Source organism: Stenella coeruleoalba (assembly GCF_951394435.1).
Source record: "Stenella coeruleoalba genome assembly, chromosome: 15".
NCBI lineage: Eukaryota > Metazoa > Chordata > Mammalia > Artiodactyla > Delphinidae > Stenella > Stenella coeruleoalba.
In genome coordinates, this window is record NC_137161.1 from 65,996,131 (window position 1) to 66,022,749 (window position 26,619).

General features: G+C 40.7%; 2 protein-coding genes across 2 annotated transcripts in view; one reads left to right on the forward strand and one right to left on the reverse strand.

Moving 5' to 3' along the window:
- Positions 1-326: 326 nt before the first annotated feature.
- On the reverse strand, positions 327-9,240 carry THUMPD1 (THUMP domain 1 NAT10 acetyltransferase adaptor). The gene is made up of 4 exons (XM_079946074.1): positions 7,273-9,240; positions 5,549-5,723; positions 4,321-4,569; positions 327-3,865 (listed from the first exon to the last, which is right to left on the reverse strand). Exons 1-4 carry the CDS (start codon positions 7,501-7,503, stop codon positions 3,444-3,446), a joined length of 1,077 nt encoding a protein of 358 aa, XP_079802200.1. The 5' UTR covers positions 7,504-9,240; the 3' UTR covers positions 327-3,443.
- Positions 9,241-20,557: 11,317 nt separating this feature from the next.
- ACSM3 (acyl-CoA synthetase medium chain family member 3) overlaps positions 20,558-26,619 on the forward strand; it is a 28,597-nt gene continuing 22,535 nt past the window's right edge. Inside the window, 5 exon segments of the mRNA XM_079946062.1 lie at positions 20,558-20,856; positions 21,438-21,470; positions 21,474-21,508; positions 21,510-21,615; positions 21,619-21,650. Of these exon segments, the coding sequence (XP_079802188.1) occupies positions 20,656-20,856; positions 21,438-21,470; positions 21,474-21,508; positions 21,510-21,615; positions 21,619-21,650 (407 nt within the window). The 5' untranslated portion in view covers positions 20,558-20,655.

The following is a 26,619-nucleotide window of genomic DNA, read 5'->3' on the forward strand; positions in this document are numbered from 1 at the left end:
AGAAACCATGTTTAACTAAAGGGAAACATGTTTTAAAATATCAAATTTAACACTCTTTCCTCCACAGAGCAAAACAAGTTTTACTAAACCACAACACTGGAGTTTAACTGACATAATTTTTTTTTTTTTTTTTTGCGGTACGCGGGCCTCTCACTGTTGTGGCCTCTCCCGTTGCGGAGCACAGGCTCCGGATGCGCAGGCTCAGCGGCCATGGCTCACGGGCCCAGCTGCTCCGCGGCATGTGGGATCTTCCTGGACCGGGGCACGAACCCGTGTCCCCTGCATCGGCAGGCAGACTCTCAACCACTGTGCCACCAGGTGAAGCCCTGACATAATTTTTTTAAATAAAAATTAAAAGGACAAAAAGCACTCAATTCCCACCCTGGAATCTTGTCATTTATAGAATAACATGCTCAGATGTCAGTGAAAATAAACAGTTAGTAAACCTGAAAACAAATTTTTCAATGACTGAATTCAGATTCCAACAGAACACCGTACTACCTTACATTTGGGGAAGAATAGCTTTTGTCACACTAAGGTCTTACCAAATATTGATAAAAATAAATACAAAAGAGGATTAAAAACAAACTACTAAATCAAAATCCTTCTGTAGAGTAGCAGCTTTCACAAAATAAAAGGAACCCAGTTCCACAGGGTTGTACGTTCTATAAGCACACAGCCAATTTTATTCCCAGAGTCTTGTACTATCAAAATAAAAGTATCTTTGTCTTGGAAAAAGTCTGATGAAGGCACCAAAATCCTATCATCCGTGTTCCCCCAATGATAGTTACAATGCTCCTATCATCCTTTCAAGATAACTTCAACTTATTAAGAGTTAACATTCTAAATATCTAAAGATATATAAGGAAGTTCCAGCCTCATCTGCATCAGCAAGGCCCTTTCTATTCTCTTTGCTCCTCCAAAATCCTTCGTTTTACCAGCAGGACCACTAGCTAGGAGGATAAAAATATATTTCCATGTTCACTAGCCAATAAACAAACATAGCCATTGGTGCAGGAAGACTTAACATTTACAGTACTTCCGAACTTGTTAAAACGTAATAAAATCCAACTCCAAAAGCTAATTTCATGACCCCTTAGTATTCTCAATCCGGACATTTAATTTTGCAGCCCTCTTTGGTGTCTGTCTCTTCCATCTTTTTTCAGTTTTACCCTGGAGGAACCCTTGAAAAAACTTTCAAATTAAGGGGATCCTCAATGTATATGAGTGTGAGCACTAAGTTGAAAGATACTCTTGTTTCACAGAAATCCAGAACTGTCAGAAGAGGACTCTGAGTTCTTCCTCTTCTCTCAGTGAAGAAATCCCAGGCTGAGATTTTTGGGAAGGGTTCCTCACCCAGTCACACACCAGTGTTGGGAAAAGGAGGGGAAATGTTATTTAATTTGGTTTTGCAGTTCTGCAAGAGGAGTTTAAATAAGACCTGAGACTTGTTGCTTTCTTCATTCTCAAACCCAAGTGGCTGTGGAACATTTCAAGAGTGCCTTATGCAACATAATTATTCCAAAGAGTCAGTTTCTTTTAATCTAAGACTCCTGTCACTTTTAAGAAGAAACATTTTTCTCCAGGCCCTTGCAGAAAACTGTTCATTTGTTCTTGCAATGAAAAAAATGTCTTCTAAATAGACTAGTTTCTGTAGCCATTCTTCGTCTTCAAAGCATTTAGCAAAATCTGGCCTAGTATTTTATTGTACTTATAATTTACTGGTAATTCACCTTTCAACTCACATATCCTGTAGAGAACTCTTCCTCTGGTAAGTACTGGATTTCTGTATGTAGGAGATTTATGTGCTCTTTGTTCAGGTTTTAGTTTTTTTTTTTTTTTAAACATTCTTGCATAAAATGGGTCTTTAATTAAGTTAACCATTTTTGCAACATTATTTAAAACTTTCTTCATTTCATCTCCAAGTTTTTAATATCAGCACTTCTCTGTGAAGAAAGCAGTGTGCTGTAACATCAACGTCAGGATTTTCTTTTACTAAAATGAGGCAAAACTTGTCATGGAGCCAGCCACTGATGGGGCACCAGGAGTACAGATGGCAGACTGTTGTTTTTCAGATATGAGGACCTATTAAATTTATACTGACCATTGTTTTGGGAGGCTCCTAGCAGGCGAAAGTTTCCTTGAATTTCCTCATAATTTACAAATCTTGCTATAGCATGACAAATATTCATGAAATCTGTTGATTCATCAGCAACTGCTGCTTTTAAACAAAACCTCTTTAGTATCATGTGACATAAGTCAATTTATTACATTGAGAGAAAAGTCTTTTCAATTTCTTGACCTGCTTCTTGACCTAGCATTTTAATGTTAGTACTGTTAGATTCTTACCAACTATGTGAATTTTTCTTTCCTGGAAAAAGTTCTGCTACTACATAATTTGCTTCCTAAACCTTTTCACTGAACATGATTTTTTTGAACAAAAGCTTTACTGTCTTGATATTCCAAAGCCATTAAAATAATTGTCTTTATTTGTCAGGGAGCTATGATTTATAGTTACAACTGCTGAAGCAAATGTTCCGTTTGTAAGTTGCATTTCACAAAGGATATGGAATGGAACAGCCTGAATAAGTCCATTTACATTGTAAAGTAGCTTACACTGTAAAGAATTTGCATGCCTTGCTGCACTAGTATACTGTAATAGCTCAGAAGACTAATTCTTCATAACTAACCTCATCAGAAATATCTGTAATTTTATGCCTAGAATGAACACTTCTATCTCACACCTTGCCTCCAAAAATTGCAGCAATGCACCATCAGATTTGGTTGTAACAAATGTTACGAAAACATAAAAATGGGCATAGCTTCCACTGCAGGGAGCACGGGTTCGATCCTTGGTTGTCGAACTAAGATCCCACATGCCTCGCGGAGCAGCCAAAGAAAAAGGCGGGCGGGGCATAAAAACTAAACAAGAAAATCACAAAAGGTACAAAAACTTCACAAAACAATACACTTCTAACCTATATGGCCCATGTTTCTGCAATGTTTACAACAAAGTGGCAGGGGACAGCTGAGCTGCAAAATGCAAAAATTTCTTCCTTAGAATGAAAATTTCCCTCTGAGTTTTGATTCACAGAGCTTGCTCACTCCCGTAAGTCAGCTGGCAGTGCAGAAGTGGGGGAGTGGGGAAGGTAATCAAGAGGGAGAGGCCAACATCATCCTCCCGCCACCCTCCGCTCTGTGCAGTAGTGTTCACCAACTTATCCATAGCCTCTTCTAGCTCAACCAAATGCACACTGCCATATAGGGCTGAAAGATCTCTAACAAAGCTATTAACGGGGCTGCTCAATTATTATGAGTACAGCATTATGCAGCACACAAACTCAAAAACAATATTTTTAGTAACAATTTTATATAGAATCCCAGCAACATCTCACAGGACCGCAGTTGAGAAATCCACCTCCAACACCAAATGATCTCTTTTCCTATGAAAGGTCATTTCCATGTGACTCAGATCCTTCTGTGACTTGACTTCCAAGTTCAGGTTTAGCGGCCCCCTCGCTCACCACATGTGTCTCAGATACTGGTTCTGTCTGACCCAGCTCCTCACTATCCTCTGGTACCACCTGCTGGTTATTTTTTCCTTCTGCTGCGTCCTTTTGATTTGATTTGTCACCAGATTCCAATTTAGCTTCTTTCCCATTTCCTGTTAGCGCTGCCTGCTTTGCATTAAGCTGTGACGAGTCCTTGGCACTCTTCACCACCTCCTGGAGATTGTATTTTCTGAACAACGTGTAATCTTTCACAACACTCAGGCAACAGACAGCTTTAATGATTTCTACTACCACTGTGTACTGTGGATTGGTAAGATCTACTTTATTTTCCGAATTGAGGCTGCCTACTATTCCTGTAACAAAAATAACAGGAAAACAGGCTAAGAAGGATACCTTTAAGCTTGGCGGATACAAAAACAATCTTTCATCTCCTCCTATTTAGAATTTGTTAAAACAATATGTATATACTAGTCCACTCATCAAATTCTACTCTTCTACATGGACTTCCATCAAATTCCCTGAATGCTTTCAATAAATAAATACAAATAAAATCCTGAGACATTTAACAACAGCACTTTTTTCCCCAAAGAAAATTCAATCTTGATTTGGAAAAGACTTTAGTATCTAACTACCAAAAAAAAATCTCATACCCAACATATTGAAAAGTTAGGTTTGATATTATTTAAGAGCATTTTAATATACTTGTTCTACACTCAAAAATGTAAGCCTTAAATCTCAAAAAAAAAGAAATCTTATAAACAAGTATTTACCGTGGCACACCTCTGTAAAATCACTAAGAGAAACATACCTGCCAATTCTTTGATAACTTCTTCTCTATTCATGTGACTGTTATTTCGAGATTTATATACAATCTGAAATGTCCCTTTGTTTGGAGCTTTAAACCAGGGTTCCAAAAATGTTTCTGCATATTTTTTCATATCTTCTAAGAAAGCCTTGCATGTGCCTGAGATGGGTAACATTCGTAGAATAACCCGAGTCTTCTTTTTCTTGGTTTTGTATATATCTTGGAGAATATGATGCACCAATTTCTCAGGTTCTAAAATAAAAAGAAAAAATCAGCACAGAACAAACAGGTAAGTTTAAGAGTTCTCATTTTAAACTCTTCAAACTCTCTAAAATGAATTTTCATTGGCAGTGACATAAATTGACAGTAGAGTAGAAAAAATCATCATAATGAATTTTAAACAAGTTTAACCAACCATTTTTCCCAATTAATATTTCTTTGGTGCCTAGTATTAATACTGTATCTCATATTTTAACTCTGCTTTTATCAAAAACAATTGTTCTTGAAGACACTGGAGTTAACTTATTTGTGATGTCTAATTTACCTGATGGCAACACCATGCTGTTGTTTTCCTGTATCAGCAGCAACTATCGAAGTAATAAACATTAAATAGTACATGCTTTTTTACAAAAACAAAACAAAAATCTGCAAGTCACTTAAAAAGATTTAATCAATCCATTAGCTAAGTTTGTACAGAAGTCTAGATTTCAGATCTCAGAGGAGCCCCAGAGCCATGAATGCACAAGATCATAATGTAGTACTCAGGAGGCATCCTGACTATATACGAGTCTATTTTGGGCTGCTCAGTGTTTTCAATATTTTTAAAGTAGTTAGCTACATTTAAAAACCTAGAAACTTCTCCAGATTTCCAACTTCTTTTGAAAAATCAGAAGATCTGCCTCCCCTAAGACTACATTCCCAAATGACTGGAGCCATTCCAAACTGCCTGGGGTTGAGTAGCAGCTGCTCCTTTTAGACAGAACCGTGTATTCTTGTTTTGCCTAAAGTTACATACAGATAAAGTGGCAAAGCCAGGTTTCTACTCCTAAGCCCTATGTCCACCACCCCATTCTACGTCTCCATATGCCTAGTGCTAACACAGTGTAGAGAGGATGCAATCAAATGATTAACTGAGCCATGCCCATCAAGCCATTTTGTAGGCAGTGTTCTCGGAGACAGGTGTCCAGATATTACAGGATCAATCATCTTAAAACGTATTAGTCAGACACACCTATCCCAAGTGTCCTGATGAAGACGACATTATTTGCTCCACTCTCCACTGACTGGAATCTTCTCAGCCTCATCTCTGTAGATGCCTTAATGTCACCAACTTCTTTCTTCAAGGCGGCCTCCACATCATCATCTTCTGCCTCACTTCCAGAGGGTTGCTGATCCTTGTCTGCAAACTGTTTGCATAAAATTAATGAGCAGAAATGCCACAACAGCTTATGTTAAAAGCTCTTAATTAACTACTCATGTGAAACCCCCAGTGGCAGATGATTCAATATTGACAATAAAGCTTTTTATTCAGACACCATTCCCTCCAAAATGTGGAGGAAGAAGGAAGTTCACTCAGACTGTGGTACATATCATTTGAAAATGTTTTCTAAAGCATCTTGACAGTCTGGGGCAGAGGGAAATGTGCTCGTCAGATGCATCATTTCAGGGTGGACCTTAATCCTATCAATAGATATGACTGCACCTGATATGACACTCTCCTTTCATGAGACTGAACCGAATAGTTATGAAGTTAAAAATCCTTACTCCTGTTCTACTGAAATAGTTCAAGAACTTGCTCAAGCTGTCGGTGTAGACAAGACATGCACTTGTTGCCCACTCGGCTCCACTAATGGGATTGCCAATCAGGCACTAATGGTAATTTTACACATTTATGGAGATTTTATTGTATACCAGGATGTTATTTTATGTACATATGAAATTTTTTTTTTTTTTTTGGCGGTACGCGGGCCTCTCACTGCTGTGGCCTCTCCCGTTGCAGAGCACAGGCTCCGGACGCACAGGCTCAGCGGCCATGGCTCACTAGCTCAGCCACTCCGCGGCACGTGGGATCTTCCCGGACCGCGGCACGAACCCGTGTCCCCTGCATCGGCAGGCGGACTCTCAACCACTGCGCCACCTGGGAAGTCCCATATGCAATTATTTTAGCCAACCTTCTTAAGTCCTATCATTATTCTCTTTTTTACCTAGCTCAGCAGAATTAATAACATGCCTATCCCCTGAGCTAGTAAATGACAGTACGTGAATTTAAATGCCCTCTGTACTATGCTCCTCCACTTAATTCCTTGGGGTGTGCATGTGTGTACTGGTCCAAATCCTAAGCCAATAATATAATTATTTCCAAAATGGGACAATGAGACTTTATACGGTATTGTTTCAAAAAGTTCTTACTTCTTGAAATGTATTTTTATATGCATTTGAGAAGTAACTAGCACTAGTAAGTACTAAAAACACTATTTTAGAGATGTTATTGCTTAGGACAAACACAGTACTACGGCCATAATGTTCAAATGGTGGTAAGGTATGGCAAAAACCTTAAGGACGAATGAAGTGTGCCCTTGTGAACTTGGACCAGCTAGTACCTACCTAACCTACTTCAACCTCAGTGTCCCGGTGAGCAACACTTCACAAAGCTACGATGAGAAGTAAATGTTTCTGAAAGAGCTTCAGAAACAAGGCCTGAACCGCAGGAAGCAATCTATACATGGGAGCAACCGTGATTAATGATGGGGGAAAAAAGCCCAAAGTGCAAACATTAAAGCACAAGACCGGGTAGGGGTCGGGAGCCGAGACCTTGCCGGGGGGCGGAGAGGACACAGAGGCAAGGACACGCCCCCTCACCGCCACTCAAGCTGCCAACCTCGCGCATGCGTATACAGGGAGCCGGCCTGCCACCCTTCCCTCCTCCCTCAAGCCCGCCCTCCCCGGGGCTGGTACCTTTTCTGGACCATACATGTCGTCTCCGTATTCGTTGAGTAGGCTGTAGGCCTCCTCCACGCACTTGCGCTCGTTCATGTTACAGGTGATGAGAATGCCCTGTAGCCCGGGCTCCAGCTGCCGGGGCCCGCCGCCATCGCAGCGCCGAGCCCGTTTGGCCTGCACGTACTGAGCCTTGCCTTTGCGCTTCCCGCCGCCAGGCTGAGGAGACTGCTGCACGGGGGATGCCATGGTACGTGAGAGCTGAGGCAAGCAAGAAACGGGCTTTTCCACGGCCCTCGCGCCCTCACTTTTGCTGGCGCGGGCTGATTACGTCAGGTGTGCGCGATGACCTCACCTAGTCCCGCCTCCAAGCCTCATTTCCGGCTCCGCCGGGTCCTAAAGCCGGTGGGCGGCAGGCTGCCGAGAGGTGGCGTGAGGCCCGACCCTCGCCAGGATTGACAGGCACTCGCTTTCACCTCACCGCCGGAAAAAAGTGTTTCTCTAGGGAAGTGGCCTGCCTGCCGCAGGTGGAGGCGGCTTTGCGCGTCCAGTATCAGCGGCTTTGCAGCCATTCCAAAAGTGGCGGTAGTGGCACTTTCCAGAACGTTGATGCCGGTTCAAGCCTCCTAGATTCCGCAACCATCCTTGGCACCTGTTCCCCCAGCCTACCCTATAATTCTGTCAGCTTCCCAAAAGTTCCCAATAAATTCCTTTTCAGCCTAAATTTGCCAGAATATGTTTCTATGTGACTTACAACCAAGAATGGTGGTTTGTCACACTGCTTTCTCTGGGGGTTTATCCCTAGTCTCAGCAACTATCATGTTAATATATTGTCTTTCAAATATCGTTGAAAAGATGCCACTCTTGAAGAATGTGTTCAGGAGGAGTAAGTGGTCCCCACACTCAGCCCCAACTACTCCTCAGGTACAAAGTTGTTGCCAGATTTCAGTTACTACGAATCCTAGAGGAGGTGATCTGCAAAAGGGGCACTGACCTGAGAGTCAATAATCTTTGATTCTAACCCCAGATTTACCATTATTTCCAAAAATCTTATCACCATCTCATTTCTTCTTTCATCTTTGCTTCTGCCTTTACTTTTCAGAGTGTCATCTGTGGAGACTGCATAGCATATATTTCTGGAGGTCCTGAGTTGCTTGTGAAAGGCAGTCTCGTTACACTGGCCTTGCTGTGGTGTCAGAAGGCATAGAGAGAGCTGGCTGGAAAACTTTTTTCTTTTCATCCTCAGTGCCTAGCATAATGCCTTGCCCATAGTAGGTGCTCGAAAATGTTTTTGAATTGAATTCCACCCAAAAAATGTTCAATAAACAAAAAAGGTTAAGACTCATGCTGTTGAAAGGGAAAGTACGCCCCAGTCCTGATCCCATTAAACCATGTCATAGAAGCTGGAAAACAGCATTGGTCTCCCCCAGAACCTCTCTTTCACTAGGTGAATTTCAGTTGCCCATACACTACCCTCTGTCGTTAGGATCTTAGAAGTTAGCATAAGATAAAAGTTAAGATATGTAGTTTGACCCCTAAGCATATTTGAGTCCTACATGCTGGAGGTGCAAATCAGGAGGCAAACTTGAAAACCAAACTCTGTTGTATTTCACGTTTGCTATATTGGGAGAAACCCTATTAGGTGAGAGAAATATGCAAACTTCCAACCCCCACTCTAGATATCAGAATTATATAAATTTCCCCCTCATCCAGTGGCAACTTTACATTGACACTTCCACTTTCTTCTGAACTAGGCCCTTAATCCAGCTCTAAATAACTCAGCCTGTGTTTATTCTTGATTTTTCTTTATTCTTTTTCATTTTTTTCTTCATGACTATGACTTCATTATTTCATTTAGAGAGAGATTTCCTTGGCAATGCTGGAAACACAATTGTACACAGTTTCTGCTTATGTGAACTTTCACCTCCTTAGGGCACCAATCATGGTCAGTGGACTAATATCTATCACTGGACACTACGGGCTCTATGATGTGCCTTGTAAACCCCTCTTCTGACTCCTGTATTTGTGTTTTTTAAAGAAGAAATGTTGACATTATAGAAAGTGGCACTTGACATCTTGTGGAGTGTATAATGGTGCTCTGAGGAATTTGCCTTTTATTCTAACTAACCTATTTGCTTCACATATTCAGGAGGGCTTACAGTCCAACAAGTGAGGGGTTGGTGTAAGACATTCTAAATTTCCTTTTGCTTTATCTTCCTAACCTTCAAAGTTACTACCATTTAACTTATACTTGTATGTTCAGTACAGAATCCGTTCTGGCCCTGAGCACCACACTCTTAGATACCCTTCATGTTCTGACCTCGCTATCCATCCAGGGTTTCCTGCCTTATTCTCTTGATACCCAGCATCTTTAGATAATAGATGTTCTGATACTGAACCCCAGTATCCTCCTGACTTGATTGCTCAACACCTGCCACCTTCAGAGTCGGTATCATGTAAGATTTAAGAGCCCAAATTCTAAAGTCAAATCAAGTTCAAATCCCAGTTCTGCCATGCCCAGGCTGTGGAAGTCCGAGCAAGTTACCTAAGTCAAGTTTCTTCATTGACTTTAATGGAAAAACACTTTAATGGAAATGATAATACCCACATCATGGGCTACTGGGAAAATTCATTAAGGTCAGGCATGACAAGTGCTAAGTTCACAGTTACTGTTCAACCAATGTGGACTTGAAAACAGTTGTGGCTCATCAAAGCCTAGTTTTTTTTTTTTTTTTTGGCACTAGTATCCATTCCCCAATCCAGTCTCCTAAATTCATTATTTATTTCTTAATCTCTTATTTCAATGTTTCTTTTGTATGTGTAACGTATTGAAAGTTAAATTTAATCCTTTTAGGAAAGAAGCTAGAAGGGAAATAAATCAAAAAATAAAATAGTGCAAAGTAAAATACGATAAAATACATAACATGCCCTTACCTCTGCCAATTGGCTCCTGCCAGTATTTTTTTTTTCCTGCCAATATTTGATTGAATGACACCCCAGGTGTTTCACTGGATTTGTCTCCTTAGCTGACAGCGCTTGTGTCATACTTGCACTTTCGTTACACCTGCAAGCTACTTAAGAAAGATGTCCAACAGACTCATCCCACAGGCTGGAACCTAAATTTGAACGCATGTGAACTTGGGTCTATCCCTGGAGAACCACATTTGGCCTGGCTCTTTGCTCCTATGTGTCTCTTCACTCAGCCCTACTGGGTGTTCAAAACTCCTGATCCTGGCCTCCCCCAGTTTGCTTCATCCCACCATTGCTGGAGTCTCAATTTTGACAGGTATGCTTCTCTAAGGCAAATTTTGCATTTTGTGGACCTAGGTTCTTAAAGGCAAAAGTGAATGAATCTTTTTTTTCCTCCAATTTTCTTCTCCAATTTTATACCCTATACATGTATGAATCTTTCTTAAAACTTTTCCTGACGTTTCATGGGTACTTTCTCCCTACTCATTTGAGATTTTGTTTAATAATCTACATTTAAATTTAGTTGTTTTATTATTTAGTTCTACTTCTTTGAGTATTTCTAGATCCCCCTCCTGCTTCTTACTTCCACTTTATTATTTAATTTATTTTTATTTTTGGCTGCATTGGGTCTTCGTTGCTGCACACGGGCTCTCTCTAGTTGCAGCGAGTGGGGACTACTCCTGGCTGTGGTACGTGGTGCTTCTCATTGTGGTGGCCTTTCCTATTGTGGAGCACAGGCTCAGTAGTTGTGGCACGTGGGCTCAGTAGTTGTGGCTCACAGGTTCTAGAGCGCAGGCTCAGTAGTTGTGGCGCACGGGCTTAGTTGCTCCGTGGTATGTGGGATCTTCCCGGACCAGGGCTTGAACCCGTGTCCCCTGCATTGGCAGGCGGATTCTTTTTCTTTTTTTTTTTTTTACATCTTTATTGGAGTATAATTGCTTTACAATGGTGTGTTAGTTTCTGCTTTATAACAAAGTGAATCAGTTATACATATACATATGTTCCCATATCTCTTGCATCTCCCTCCCTCCCACCCTCCCTATCCCACCCCCCTAGGTAGTCACGAAGCACTGAGCTGATCTCCCTGTGTTATGCGGCTGTTTCCCACTAGCTATCTATTTTACGTTTGGTAGTGTATATATGTCCATGCCACTCTCTCACTTTGTCCCAGCTTACCCTTCCCCCTCCCCGTATCCTCAAGTCCATTCTCCAGTAGGTCTGTGTCTTTATTCCTGTCTTGCCCCTAGGTTCTTCATGACCTTTTTTTTTTTTCTCAGATTCCATATACATGTGTTAGCATACAGTATTTGTTTTTCTCTTTCTGACTTACTTCACTCTGTATGACAGACTCTAGGTCCATCCACCTCACTACAAATAACTCAATTTCGTTTCTTTTTATGGTTGAGTAATATTCCATTGTATATATGTGCCACATCTTCTTTATCCATTCATCTGTTAATGGACACTTAGGTTGCTTCCATGTCCTGGCTATTGTAAATGGAGCTGACAGGCAGATTCTTAACCACTGCACCACCAGGGAAGCCCCTTACTTCCACTTTAATCAATGCTCCTAAGAATGAATCCCTAATGGTAGAATCTCAGGCAGTTTTATAACTTAGAAATGTTTCCATTTGCAATTCCGATCATACTATGAACTGCACATTCCACCAATACATAACACTAGTCTTGAATAATACACTAATGCAAGAAGTATAAATTCAGAGTAGGTATAGTATGTATTGGGTTGGCCAAAGTAAAATGTTACGGAAAACCCTGAACGAACTTTTTGGCCAGCCCAATATTTAGGAGCCCAGGGTAACTCGGGTATAGAGGATCTTTTAGCACAGATGAGGCCAAATAAGAATGATCTACATGAGTATTCAGTTTGAATAATTTGTATTTAAATTAAAAATTGGAGGGAAGTTGGAACTTCCTTGGTGGTCCAGCAGTTGACTCCATGCTCCCAATGCAGGGGGCCTGGGTTCAATCCCTGGTCAGGGAATTAGATCCTGCATACTGCAACTAAAGATCCCACGTGCTGCAACTAAAGATCCTGCATGCCACAACGAGGATCCCACATGCCACAACTAAGAACTGGCACAGCCAAATAAATATTTTTTTTAATTGAAGGGAAGTCAATTAGAATACAGCATTCAGTGTACAGATGAACAGAGAGACAAACTGATTGGGAACACACTTTGAAAGTCCAACAGTCTTGGGTTTAAATACTAACTCCACTACTTTGCTAGCCTTATGACCTTGGGAAAGTTAACTGCTCTGAACTTCGTGTTCCTCATCTGTAAAATGGGAATAGCTATAATATACACCTTATAGGTCATTGTGAGTATTGACTAATTCATGCCAGTCTCAGATAAAAATATTCAATAAATGTTAGCTGCTGCTGTTTCATTGTAGCTGTTGCTGATTGGAAGGTTTGATGAGGGTAATTTTTATCAAACCAGAATTGAGTTTAAGGCCCAGGCTTTTTGTGTTGGTCAGTTGGCCCTGAAGTATCTCCAGTCACCATTTACTGATTCCCAGGACCTGAGAGATACCTTATTATATCTTAGTGTGTGAATATGGAAAGATTTACAAGATACATTGGAAACTGGGGATAAAAGTCAAAGTGAGGTATGTGTAGTATGAACCAATTCATGTTTTAAAAGGAAATATATATGTGCATATAAGATGAATGGATAAAGAAGATGTGGCACATATATACAGTAGAATATTACTCAGCCATAAAAAGAAACGAAATTGAGTTATTTGTAGTGAGGTGGATGGACCTAGAGTCTGTCATACAGAGTGAAGTAAGTCAGAAAGAGAAAGACAAATACCGTACGCTAACACATATATATGGAATTTAAGGGAAAAAAAATGTCATGAAGAACCTAGGGGTAAGACAGGAATAAAGACAGACCTACTAGAGAATGGACTTGAGGATATGGGGAGGGGGAAGGGTAAGCTGTGACAAAGTGAGAGAGTGGCATGGACATATATACACTACCAAACGTATAATAGCTAGTGGGAAGCAGCCGCATAGCACAGGGAGATCAGCTCGGTGCTTTGTGATCACCTAGAGGGGTGGGATAGGGAGGGTGGGAGGGAGGGAGACGCAAGAGGGAAGAGATATGGGAACATATGTATATGTATAACTGATTCACTTTGTTATAAAGCAGAAACTAACACACCATTGTAAAGCAATTATACACCAATAAAGATGTAAAAAAATATATATATATATGTGTGTGTGTGTGTGTGTGTGTGTGTGTGTGTGTGTGTGTTTAAATGGAATACTACTCAGCCATAAAAAGGAATGAAATCCTGCGATTTGTGACAACATGGATTGACCTTGAGGGTATTATGCTAAGTAAAATAAGGCAGACAGAGAAAGACAAATACCATATGATTTCACTCATATGTGGAATATAAAACAAACAAATAAAATAAATGAAAAGAAACTCATAGATGCAGAGAACCAAATAGTGGTTACCAGAGGGTAAGGGGGTTTAGGGTGGGTGAAATGCAAAAGGAGTCAACTGTGTGCTGATGGATGGTAACTAGTCTTATGGTAGTGATCTCTCTGTAGTGTACACAGATGTTGAACTATAATACTGTACACCTGAAAATTATATCATTAAAAAAATATCAGGGCCCCAGAGACCTGTGGGACTATCACCAAAAAAAAAAAGAAAAAAATGTAACATTTGTATCATCAGAATCCCAGAAGTTGAGAAAGCTAGGGCAGGGCTGCAAAATTACTCCAAGAAAGAATGGTTAAAAAGTTCTAAACTTTGGCAAGAAAAATAACCTATAGAATTTAGCAATATATAAAAATAATTATACACCAGGACCAAGTGGGGTTTATTCCAAGGAAGCAAGGCTGTTCAATATTTGAAAATCAATCAATGTAATCTACCTTATTAACAGGCTAAAGAAGAAAAATCACATGATGGTATTAATTGGTGCAGAATAGGCATTTGCCAAAATTTAAGACTTACTCATGATAAAAACTCTCTGGAAAATAGGAATGGTGTAGGAGAACTTCCTACACTTGATCAAGTTTTTTGTACATGCTCTTTATCAAGTTGAACATGAAAGACTGAATGTTTTCCCACTAATATCAGGAACAAGGCAGGGATGTCTGCTCTCAACACACTTAATCAATGTAGTGCTGGAAATTCTAGGCAGTCTAGTAAGGCAAGAAAAGGAAGTAAAAGGCATATAGATCTAAAAGGAAGAAGTAAGCCTGTCCCTATTTGCAGATGATATAATTATCTACATGGACAATCCCAAGGAATCAACAACAAAAAAACTCCTAGAACTAAAAAGGGGCCAATAAATTCCTCATTTTGTTTAAGTGAATTTGACTTGGGTTTTTGTCATTTGTAACTCAGTCATTTATTTATTTATTTACCCATCAAATATTTATTGAATGCCTAAAATTTGCCAACAACTGTTCTAGGCAATAGTGATACGTCCGCAAACAAAACAAACGCTTACTCATAAGGGTGGTAGTAAGAGATGTAAAAAGTTAAAACAGGTTAAAGAGACAAACATGAGGGATGCTATTTTAGAAAATGTGATAGGGAAGACCTCTTTGATTGGACATCTCATTCAATGAGGGATTTGGTAAAGGGGATATCCCAGGGAAGAGTGTTCTAGGCAGTGGGAACTGTAAGTTCAAAGATCCCAAGGCCGGGACATGTGTATGTTGCAGGAAAAGAAAGGGGGCTGTTGTGGCTGCAGCAGAGTAAGGGAGAAGAGGAGAGGGCAGTGGGTCAGAGGTGACATTGTGCCAGATCATGCAGTTTCTTGTAAGGACCTGAGTTTTTACCCGGAGTAAACTAGGAAGTGCTGAAGGATGTGAGCAGAAGAGCAACCTGATAGCATTTATGCTTTGTCCTGACCAGTTCAACAGGCCAAAAGATAAATACAGCAACTGGTTCACTGAGACCTAAAGCAACCTACACCTTACTTTCTTTCCTTTCCATTCAAAACAGCTTTATGTCTTCTTCCACCCCTTTTTCTTTCCTCCTTCTGAGAGAAAACTTCCTCAATCCCTTTACCGGACTAACCTCTCCAGCAACTTCACGGACACTTTTCCTCCTATAAATACATTACTTTCCCAGCTCCCCAGAAGCTTATGGTGTATGTAAATCATTAACTATAAAAGGGATAACCTTGGGGGATTGTGTAAACTTCCAGCATAAATTTAGCCCAGAACTTCTGCTCCTCCCTCCAGAATGTCTCCACCAATCCGGGCAAGGCACTCTGGGTATATCTTACTTCTTCCAACTGTCAGACTACTTTTCCCTCTTCTTTTGCTTACTACCAGGACCAAAGCAGATGTGAGAGGTCAAGTTTCAGGGATGCTCTCCTAGGAAGCAGATCTGCCATCATCTCCAGCTGTGTCGGAATCTGTCACTTTAGCGAGTATCACCTTATTTGTCTCCTATGTAAGGTTTTCTGGGCTGGCACATGTACTTTTGAGCAAAGATAACAAACAAGCAAACAAAACCAACAAATCGAATGCGCTCAATGAAATCTTGGGCGGCTGGGGTGTTGCTATCAGAATTTCTCAGTTGTTGTATAATACTATCTAGTAAGTAACCAGGAGTATGTACACACAAAAGCCTATAAACAGAGCAGCTGAGTTTTTTCATTTTAAGCTTTTTGTGCTATTTAATTGTTTAAAAACTATGTCCATATGTTAACTTGTTAAAATGTTTTAGAGGGGCTTCCCTGGTGGCGCAGTGGTTGAGAGTCCACCTGCCGATGCAAGGGACACGGGTTCGTGCCCCAGTCCGGGAAGATCCCACATGCCACGGAGCAGCTGGGCCCGTGAGCCATGGCCGCTGAGCCTGCGCGTCCGGAGCCTGTGCTCCGCAACGGGAGAGGCCACAGCAGTGAGAGGCCCGTGTACCGCAAAAAAAAAAATGTTTTAGAAAAAAATTCATTTGAGTCCAAGTAGCAACTGAGTTTTTCACTGTACTGTCTACTTAACTCCCTACCCTGCTCAGTGGCAAATAGGAATCCATCTTCTGCATCATCCAGAAAGTATGCAAACTACCTCTAGGAAACTTTGAGAAACATATGCATGCAAACTCAGGGAAATAACCTGGGGGCAGCCACTTTTCTCCATTAGGTGGTCAAGCGTAGATCTAAAAACTCTGTATAGAAGTTTACATCAGGGTCTTGTTAGGTTGGGGAGAATAGTAGGGGCTTTGTCTTGCTTTGAGGCCATATATGCCAAGCCACTGCTATTACTTGGATTACTTGATGGGGAAAGTATTTATGGAGATGTGGGGAGGTGAACACCCCCTTGGCACTGCTGTTTAGATGGATGTAGAGGTTGCATTTCAGGTGAGACCTTAAATACATTCAAAAGTCCATCTGACCAGTAGTGGTACTGTTTCTATTAGAAGAGTTTTCTGTGACTCAGTATAAAAATCTGGACTTACACTGGCAAACTTGTCTCAGCTCTTTCACCTACAAAGAATATTAGAAGCCTGGAAAATGTATGTTATGAAATGCTAAAATCACTGAAAAGACAGGAAAAGAACTTTGTTGGGAAAAAGGCAGTCTTAACAGTTTTGATGACAAGGATGTTGAGATTTTCTTTTAGGTGGAACAGAATGGTTAGGCTCGTTTTAAGCTCCAAATGACTGGTCAGTTTTCTCTTCAACGTATGTTTGAAGGATTCTGAATGCAGTGGAGAAAATAGTTTGAAATTTTCACTTTAATTGCAAAATAATGGAAATAATTCAAATGATGATTGATAGGGGACTGGCTTAAGATATTATGGTACAGCTGTTCAATGGAATGCCATGCAGCTGTTTAAAAAACAAAACAAGAAAGCAAAATGAGGACGATCTCTGTGTACTGATATGGAAAGCCATCCAAAGTTTTATTCTTAGAAAAAAAAAATTTAATGGACGAAACAGTGTATATTTTAGGCTACATGTTATATAAAAGTGGTGGAGAAAAAAGAAACTAACAGTCATTTACTTGAATACACATAAAGAAACCCTGAAACGATACATAGAAATAATAGTAGTTTTCTGAGGAAGTGAGGGTGGGATGAAACTGACCAGCTGTGAGACTGGGGGTGGGAGGCAGATTTTTCACTGTGTACCTTGTATGATTTTTGAAGCATTTGAAGATATTATGCCCCAAAATTAAAAACAAAGTTACAACACTAAAATCTTAGTGGTGACTACTTAACTTCCTCTTTCCCACTGAAGTAAGTTGTTAATTCTGTTAAGAAGGGAGAGACCTGCCGAATGTGCAGGATGTAACTTGCCATCAAAGAGCAGAGAAGGGTGGTCCCTCTTACTCAACCCCCACTGCCAAAAAGAATGATGCTTGAAGATTCAGGGGCTTATTTCTGTTCTAAAGAGCAGCCTCTTCTAGAGCCTGAGAGAACTGCCAAGGGATCTCTGGTTAACACTTTTCCTCCCACGGCCCTCAGATAAGAGAACAGTGACGCGTAATACTTTACTAAACCTGAACTTTTAGAAAAATCTTATCTTGGGAATGCTTCCTCTCAATTTTCCTGTATATTAATGTTTCATATCACTCCAGTTCTGAGCTGTTATCAATATAGATTAGCACTATCCACAAGAATTTTCTGCAATGATAGAAACGTTTTGTGACTGCACTGACCTGTATATGGTAGCCACTGGCCACATGTGGCTATTAAGCCCTTGAAATGTAGCTGGTGTGGCTGAAGAACTGATTTTTAAATAGTATTTAAATTAATCTAAATTAGCCACATATGAGCAGTGCAAGTAGTCATACATTTCTGGTTAAAGCAGGAGAGGCACTTCTCAGGTCTGCTATAATTCTGAGTTATTGGAAAAAAAAACCAAAAACTGTGTGCAAAAGTTCTGCCTTCTGAAAAAGTCATTTACTGATTCAGCAAATATTTATTAAGCACTTACTATGGGCCAAATGCTATTATAATTCCCATGAACGTAACAAACAACGCCCATACCCTCAAAGACTTTACATTCTAGTGCAAAGATTAGCAAACTATGGCCCGTGGGCTAAATCCAGTCCTCCCCTTGCTTTTGTACAACCAGTGAAACAAGAATGATTTTTGCATTTTTAAATATTTGGAAAAAATCAAAAGAGGAATAACAATCCATGACACATGAAAAGTACCTGAAATTCAAGTTTCAGTAGCCATAATTCGTTTTTTTAGTAACACAGTTACGTTTATTTATTTATGTGTTGTCAGTGGCTGCTATCTCAACCAGAATGGAGCTGAGCTGTTGCAACAGAGATCAAAGGGCCCACAAAGCCTAAAATATTTATTATCTGGCCCTGTACAGAAAAAGTTTGCTGACTGCTGTTCTAAGGGATAGTAATATGCTAGGCACCATGATAAGCACTTTGCATGCATTATCTCATTTAATCTTTGGGATGACTCTCTGAGGGAGGTTCTATTAGTCTCTACGTTGGTAAAATGTAAAATTGGGGCCTGAAAATGGGTATTTCTAACAAGTTTCCAGGTGACGCTGTTGCTGCTTGTTCACGGATCACAACCTATAGATCAGTGATTCTCTGCCTTGGTTGCACATTAGAATCCTCCGAGGAAATTTTTTAAAATGTGATTCCCAGGCCCTAACCCCAGAGATTCTGATTTAATTGCTTCATGTCCCAAGCATCAGTACATTTATAAAGCTTTCCTCATGACTCAAATATATAACCAGGGTTGAGAATCACTACTCTAATGAAATCCTACTGAACTATAGTAAAGAGAAAATTCAAAGACCAACGGTCTAGTTCTAACTCTCATATCACATTAAAGCAAGTTGCTTCCCCTCTCTGGGGCCGTGTTTTCTTTGCAGGTGAAAAATGAGTAGGCTCAAATCAGATGATCTCAGAGGGCTCAATCTCACTGCCTTGTCAGGTCCTCACACAAATAGGTTGGAGAGTCAGAAGAAGTACCCAGGTCTCCCCATGCATTGGGTGCAACAGAATGCTGCCCAAATGCCAGGTCCATTTAGGCTAAAATTTATGGCTGGCGTCCATTATTAATTATTGTTTGGCAATTTATCAATACAGAAATGCTTCCACATAGATACTCTGCCTTACATACCATACAGTTAGAATTGCAGTTAAAAATGATGATTTAATGATTGTGAGAGTAGTGTTTCATTGTAGGAAATTCAGAAGATTACAGAAAGTATAAAAGAGAAAACCCTATAATCCCTAGAACAGTGTTTTTAAACAGCCTCATTTATGAGACCTCAGCCAACTAAATGCCATTGTGATCAAATGATTTCCCACAGAAGCCGGGAAGGCTGGGTGGCCCAGAGAGGCCTCCCCGACAAAAGTCCTGAAGGCTAAAGCCCTATTACTATATCTCTGGTAAAGAAACTCCAAGCCTGGACTCAAAGATAGCGTGGGCTCCTATTTGGAGTATGGGAACCGTACCCTATAAACTAGAGGATCTTTGACAGTGCTTTCATGCATAGTTGGTACTGAGCTACCTCAGTTTCTTCATCTATGGATTATCCACTGTGAAAAATTCTCCTAAACATTTCTGCACTCCTTTTGAAATCTGTAGGTGTAAGATATTAGATTAAAAGCTTAACCCTTTGCTTTCACTGAGAGTAACTGGGTAACCCAGATCTTTACTTCTTTAGAAATGTATATGGGAGGCAATAGCCTTAGTAGTCAGAAGAATGGGCTGGGACCAGACAGTTCTGGGTTCAAAGCCAACCAATGCCTCTGTTACAGACCGAATGCTTGTACCTCACTCCAAACCAGTTCTTATGTTGAAGCCTTAACCTCCAATGTGATGGTGTTTGGGGATAGAGCCTTTGGAAGGTATTAGGTTTAGATGAGGTCATGACAGTGAGGCCCCTGATGGGATTAGTATCTTTCAAGAAGAAGAGAGACCAGAGCTCGCTCTCTCTCTACCATGTGAGGACACAGAGAGAAGGCAACAATCTGCAAGCCAGGAACAGAGCCCTCACCAGATAACTGAATCAGCCGGCAGCTTTATCTAGGACTTCCCAGCCTCCAAAACTGTGAGAAATAAATGTCTGTTGTTTAAACCACACAATGTATGTTATTTTGTTATGGCAGCCAGAGGTGACTGAGACAACCTCTTACTCATCATTTTCTCTATCTGCAAACAGACGATCTTATCCACTTCACAGGGTTACGCTGAAGATTTCATGATAAATTGTATGTAAGTAAGACACTGAGCAAAGTGTTTGGAACATAGTGAGTTCTCAGAAAATGGTACTTTTATGATGATTAACAATAATAAAACTTAGCTGTTTGGAGACATGGCTACCTTCAAGCCAGAAACAAATGCATGTCTTTCTGCTTGTCTTTCAGATGAGTTGGTCTCTGTAGAAATCCTGAGTGCTAAAACATTCAGCAGGACTGAGGCTAGCTCTTGTCACCATGCAGATATTACTTCGTGCCAAGTATTTTCAGTGCCTAGCAATTCCTTTTTCTTTGAGAGCATTGCATAAAGATTATAGAACAGTAATCCCTCAGGATTTCTCCAACTATGAATCCATGAAGCAGGACTTTAAACTAGAGATTCCAGAGTATTTCAACTTTGCTAAAGATGTCCTAGACCAATGGACCAATATGGAAAAGGTTGGAGCAAGGGCCAGTCAGACTGCAGTTTCTTAACTGTGAGTGATTTTACCCCAAGGGACAGTTGACAATGTCTGGAGACAATTTTGTTGCCATGACTTGGGGGAGGGTGTGTGCTAATGGGTAGAGGCCAGGGGTGCTGCTAAATATCCTGTAATGCACAGGACATCTGGTTCAACATGTTAAGAGTTCCATGGTCGAAAAAGCTTGGGTTACAAAAATGTACGATTATAGGTTAATTTTTTAAAAAACAAAAAGGAGTAGAGTGAAAAGTGAATCCAAGAGTAAGAAATGGTAGGAAATGAGGCATAGAAAGGGCATTGAGAGAAATACAGAGGGATGCAAGAATTCTAACTTTATGGAAAGAAAAAGGCTAAATGAGAAATGATGTATGCTGGAAGAAGTGACATGGCTCCCAACATCTAGAAATAAGGACTCCAGAGTTATTCCCAAATACTACAAGTATGTCCTAACTAATGACCTGTGAATTTTCTTCAGAGAAAATATACCACTAAGTCAGCTGAAACAGAATTTAGCTGCACAACCACCTTTAAATCTATGACTGATTTGTCTTTCCGCAGGCTGGAAAGAGACCTTCCAATCTAGCCTTCTGGTAGATAAATGGAAATGGAGAAGAAGTGAGATGGAGTTTGTAGAATGGGATCTTTTTCAAGGAAATTTGCAAATATACTTACAGAAGCCTGTGCCCTGCAAAGGGGAGATCGAGTAATTGTGATTCTGCCCAGGATCCCCGAATGGTAGCTTGCATATGTAGCCTGTCTGCAAACAGGCTAGTAGTGTTTGCGATCTGATCATATTTAATGAGAGATTTTCCAAAACGTGTAAGTCATCACGAGACATTTGTTTTGGCAAATTATTTGAGGAACTATACAAAATATAGTATTATTCTCACGAACCTTGGAAATGTGTTGGAAACATGCCATGTCTTTTAACCTAAACTATGAGTTGGGTTTTTCATAATGAAACAAGTTTAAGTGAATGCCAAGCAACAACTGAACGCCTTTATACCTACTGCTTTTCTCCTCCTATAGGACCCAGGGTCATCTGTAACTCAATCAGTCCCAAACTCAAGGAACCCACCCTAGTTTTTGTTTCAAACCTTTATTTGTCTCCTGGTTAATTACCATTAATCTGGTGCCCTAAGCCAGGCATCTGCTACTCCTCCTTCCTAATCAGTTCCTACTTGTAAATTTGACTTCCTACATGCCTCCTCTTCTCCAACTTCATTGCCATTGCCTTACTTCATATCTTTACCGTCTCCTGAGTGCATTTTCCCAAAAGAATCCCTAATTCTGGTCTTGTGTGTGTCCACACCCCACCTCAATCCAATTCATAGCCAGTGTTCTTTCTAGAGCACATATTTTTATCCTTTTATTTTGCTGCTTGATATTATCTAATAACTCCCTGTTGCCCACCAGATAAAATCTGAACTTCCTTAGGTGTGTCATGGAAGGCTCTAGCTATCTTCCCTTTATTTTTCTCATTTCCCCACCCTCATACTCTTTGCTCCAACCACGTCAAATGGTTTCCTATAACGTTTGTGATCTTTCTCATCTCCTTGACTTTGTGCACACTATTTCCTATGCTTAGAAAGCCTTTCATTCACACCTAACCACCTGGACAACTTCTATTAGACTTTAAAGTCTCAGCTCTAATGTCACCTCTCAGCAGCCCCACCCTGATGTCCCAGTCTAGATGCTTTCTTTTTTGGGATCCCCCAAAGAAATACACATGTGTTTCTATTTTAACCTGTACAGTATTGTCTGGCGATACTATTTGTTTATAAATCTGTCATTCTCATAGGACTATGAAAGCTCCTAAAACGCAATGACTGATATATTCATCTCTATGTATCCAAAGATTGGCATACAGTAAGTCTCAGTGAAATATTTGTTGAATTAACATCCTTATTATCATAATAAATCATTATGTTAAGTAACCATTCTTAATTTATTATAATCATTGGCATTTGAGGAGAGCTATATGCTCTAATCTCATGTGTACATATAAATTATACACTGGAGTTGCACAGTCCTCTTTTGCACGGTTTTTTAACAAAATGACTGCTTTCATGAATGCTGCTTAAGCTCACTGTCTTAGTAACAGACTACTTGATTGCCAGGACCAGAAATCCATTCATATTAATTCAATAATGAAGGAAAATTATCGAACATCTACTGGAGAATCTTACAGGGGAAAAAACTGCAGAAAGAAAAACTGGCCTCTACAAGAGAATAGGCTATTCGTCAGGCAGCTTCTATCTGTCTCTTTCGCTCTGAAGCCACAGGGCCTCTTGCCTTGCCTCTGCCTTTCTCAAGCACCTGCTCCAAAAAAACAACAATCACCTGCTCCTTTGACCTCTTCTTTCTTGCTAACACATTGTTTCTCTTCATTTTGGTTGGTGCATGGCTTTGATTTTCCAGGCTAATGTCTCAGGCCTTAACACTGTAGGTCGTGTCCACTAATCCACTCAGTCTCTTAAAATTTAAGGCAGAATCTGATTGGCACAGCTTGGCTTAGGCCAGTCAGAAGTTATCAGAGGCAGCTTCAACTGATAAAGCTTGGTTACTGGGGCTGTGGGCAGAAGGAAGGCAGATTCTCTTAGAAGAGAGAATGAGAGGGAGGCAATAAATGGTAAATCTAATATACTAATAGTGCTAGTCTTCAGGGCAGAATAAGAAATGAGCTCATGGGCTTCCCTGGTGGTGCAGTGGTTGAGAGTCCGCCTGCCGATGCAGGGGACGCGGGTTTGGGCCCTGGTCCGGGAGAATGCCACAGAGCGGCTGGGCCCGTGAGCCATGGCCGCTGAGCCTGCGCGTCCAGAGCCTGTGCTCCGCAACAGGAGAGGCCACAGCAGTGAGAGGCCCGTGTACCGCAAAAACAAAAACAAAACAAAACAAAAAAAGAAATGAGCTCATAGTTGGAATTTCCTAATAATTTTTCCCTTTTAATAAGCCTTAGCTAATTTAAATATCTGCAAGTTGTTTATGTATTACATAGGGCTATATACATATATGATAAAGAAAGGCAAAGGAATGGTTAACACAATATTCTGGATCATGGCTACCTGATAATTTGGGGTAGAGCACACAGAGGGCATCAAACATATTGTTAAATTCTCTTTTTTAAGCTAGATGGTGGATAATTCTTATTTTCATATTTTTTAAAGGAAATTGTAGATATACACTACATGAATTCTGTTGCACAGTTGGTATTTTTTGCAATAAAAAAAGAAAAATGTATAATTGAACAGTGTCTTAGGAGGAGTCTTAAAATGTTTGGAAATGCATTACTAAAGGGGAGAGTAGTGAGATAACTGTTACTGTGCTTTCAAAAAAGAAAATGTACATAGTACTAAAAGGGATAATATTAAAATATAGCATTTGAAATCAGAATTACTGGGAACTTGGAGAAATGTAAGTTCTTCAGCTCTGCCCAAGATTTACTGGATCTAAAACTAGGGTAGAGATATACAAAACCCAGAAATCTATGTTTTAATAAGCCCTCCAGGTGATTCTGATACATGTTCAAGTTTGAGAACCACCGAGCTAGAGGAAGTGAGCCTTTATCTTACTGGGGGCCCAGAGAATGACGAGACCTTGGTAAACTGAGGAGATCTGGCCACTGGTCACTAATTGGCTTATGTTAGTGTGTGGAGAGTGGAGCTCTGCATCTTGAGGGAGGCCTCTCATTACCATGTTTATGATACAAGGTATATAAAATGATATTACCAACTTATTAATTTGCCTGAAGGGCCAAAAGACTGGCATGAGTAGCCCCCTCTCTCCCTGTTAACAGACCTACATGAGAAGAAAAAATTTAGCCAGAAGTTTGTTTAGTGGACAAAACAAGTAACTTTCATAATTCAATTTCTTGGCACTGGGGTTTGAAAGCCCAGTTCATCCACCCATCCCTTCATACCCACAATCCTTTCAAGCAATAAGTGTTTACTGGGCACCTGCTATGTTTTAGGAGCTGCGGGGTTTAGGGTCCAGTGGGAAAGAGAGTCATGAGTCACGTAAACACATAGTGTGACAAGTGCTATAAAGGAAATAACACAGGAGCCATCAGAATGCATAAGAGCAGTATCACTATAGACTGAGAGAAGGTCAGGGGGATATTTAAGCTGAAACCTGAGGGATGAGTCAGCCAATGGGAGAAGGCATGGGTAATGGGAGCATTCTAGGCAAATGGAAAAGTTTCTACAAAGGTCCTAAGGCAAGAGAGAATTTGTAGATTTGAGAAAACCAAAACCGTCCAGTGTGAATGTAGGTACTGGCTAGGGGCCACCTCATTCCAGGGACGATAGTAAGTGAAATCCCCTAACAGAGACTCCTCCTCTAGACAGGCTTGGATGAGTACTGTCGGGATTTGCCCTAGTAAGTCTCCTTTTTCTATGTTCTGCGGCTGCAATATCCCTTTCCGAGACCAATTCTATATTAATATATCATATATCAGGGTATGGTTTAATCTTGCTTCTCTGTGAATCATTATGTCTGTTTACACTGACTATGAATATCTCTGTTCTGATCTATTTTATGTTGAGTTTAAAGTTTAGCTCCTGGAAGTCAATCTATTTCCGTTATTTCCAAGTTCTCAGAGAGATATGCTCTGTAGTCAGTCCCCAGTGCCAACAACAAGCTCATATCACATCTTAGTTTTCAAACTCTTTTGTATGTATTGTAGGCCAAATCCCTTTACAACAGAGCCCTCAGTATATAATTATTAAAAAATATTAATTGCCAAGAATTGGTTCCTTTAAGTAATATTTACCACAAAAAGCTAGTATAACACCCAATCTCAGCCTACAGGTCTTGAAGAAGTTTCTATAATGTACGTGGTCCCTCTGGAATTATAATAAACGTTCACTCATTTGTTCATTTTATCTTCACAAGAGCCTTATGATTAGGAAGGGGAAGTCTCATTTTATAAACAGGGAAGGCAAAGCTTTCATAGATGGGGGAAAAGGAACATTGTCATTTGCCCAAAGGCATTCAGAAAGTCAGTGTAGAGCCCAGTGCACTCTCTAGAACTTTCTAGAAGTTTTACAAAATTTTGAAATAGGAACAGTTCTTAAAAATCAACTATACTCCAATAAAAAATTTTTAAAAGTCATCTAGGTGGGGGAAGTCAGCATCATGGCAATGTGAGATGTTTCCTTTGTTTCTCCCCTTCAATTTACAACTAGTAAAACATATATAACTCTACAAAGGTTCCTCTGCTCAGTACACCGGAACACCAGAGAGATCCACACATCTGTACATCTGAAGGTGGGTGGAATGGCACATAGGAGGTGGAATCGAGGGAACAGTGGAGGGGGTGCCGTAACCCTGGCCCTCTGGCCCATCAGTGGATGAAGAACCCAGTGGTAGCAGGGGAGGTGGTGCACACAACTCCAGCTTCCCAGCGGAAGCAGCACATGCAGCCAAAGGGACCCAGGCAGCAGCAGCAGCAGCAGGGCCTGCAACCCTGGCCCCACCAGCCACAGTGGTGCCCAAGACTCCAGCTGCCCTGCCCAAGGCCGTAGTGCCCGCAAACCTGACAAGCCCAACAACCCCAGATGTGGCCAAGGTGCCTGCCATCCTGGTGCCCCAGGGGTGACCTGAGCAACAGCAGCAACACTGGCAGCAGCAAGGCACCAAGGACCCCAAAGGCACAAGCAGAGACAATGAGGGCTCCAGTGACACCTCTGGCAGGGGTGGTGAAGGGTGGAAAATACTGATTCGACAATACAGTCACGGG

Coding starts and splice junctions, on each gene's coding strand:
- THUMPD1 (XM_079946074.1), bottom strand. CDS start 7,503: ATGGCATCCCCCGTGCAGCAGTCTCCTCAGCCTGGCGGCGGGAAGCGC. Junction 5,724..7,272: donor ACATGTATGGTCCAGAAAAG/GTACCAGCCCCG, acceptor TTATGCAAACAG/TTTGCAGACAAGGATCAGCA. Junction 3,866..4,320: donor AGTTATCAAAGAATTGGCAG/GTATGTTTCTCT, acceptor TTTTTGTTACAG/GAATAGTAGGCAGCCTCAAT.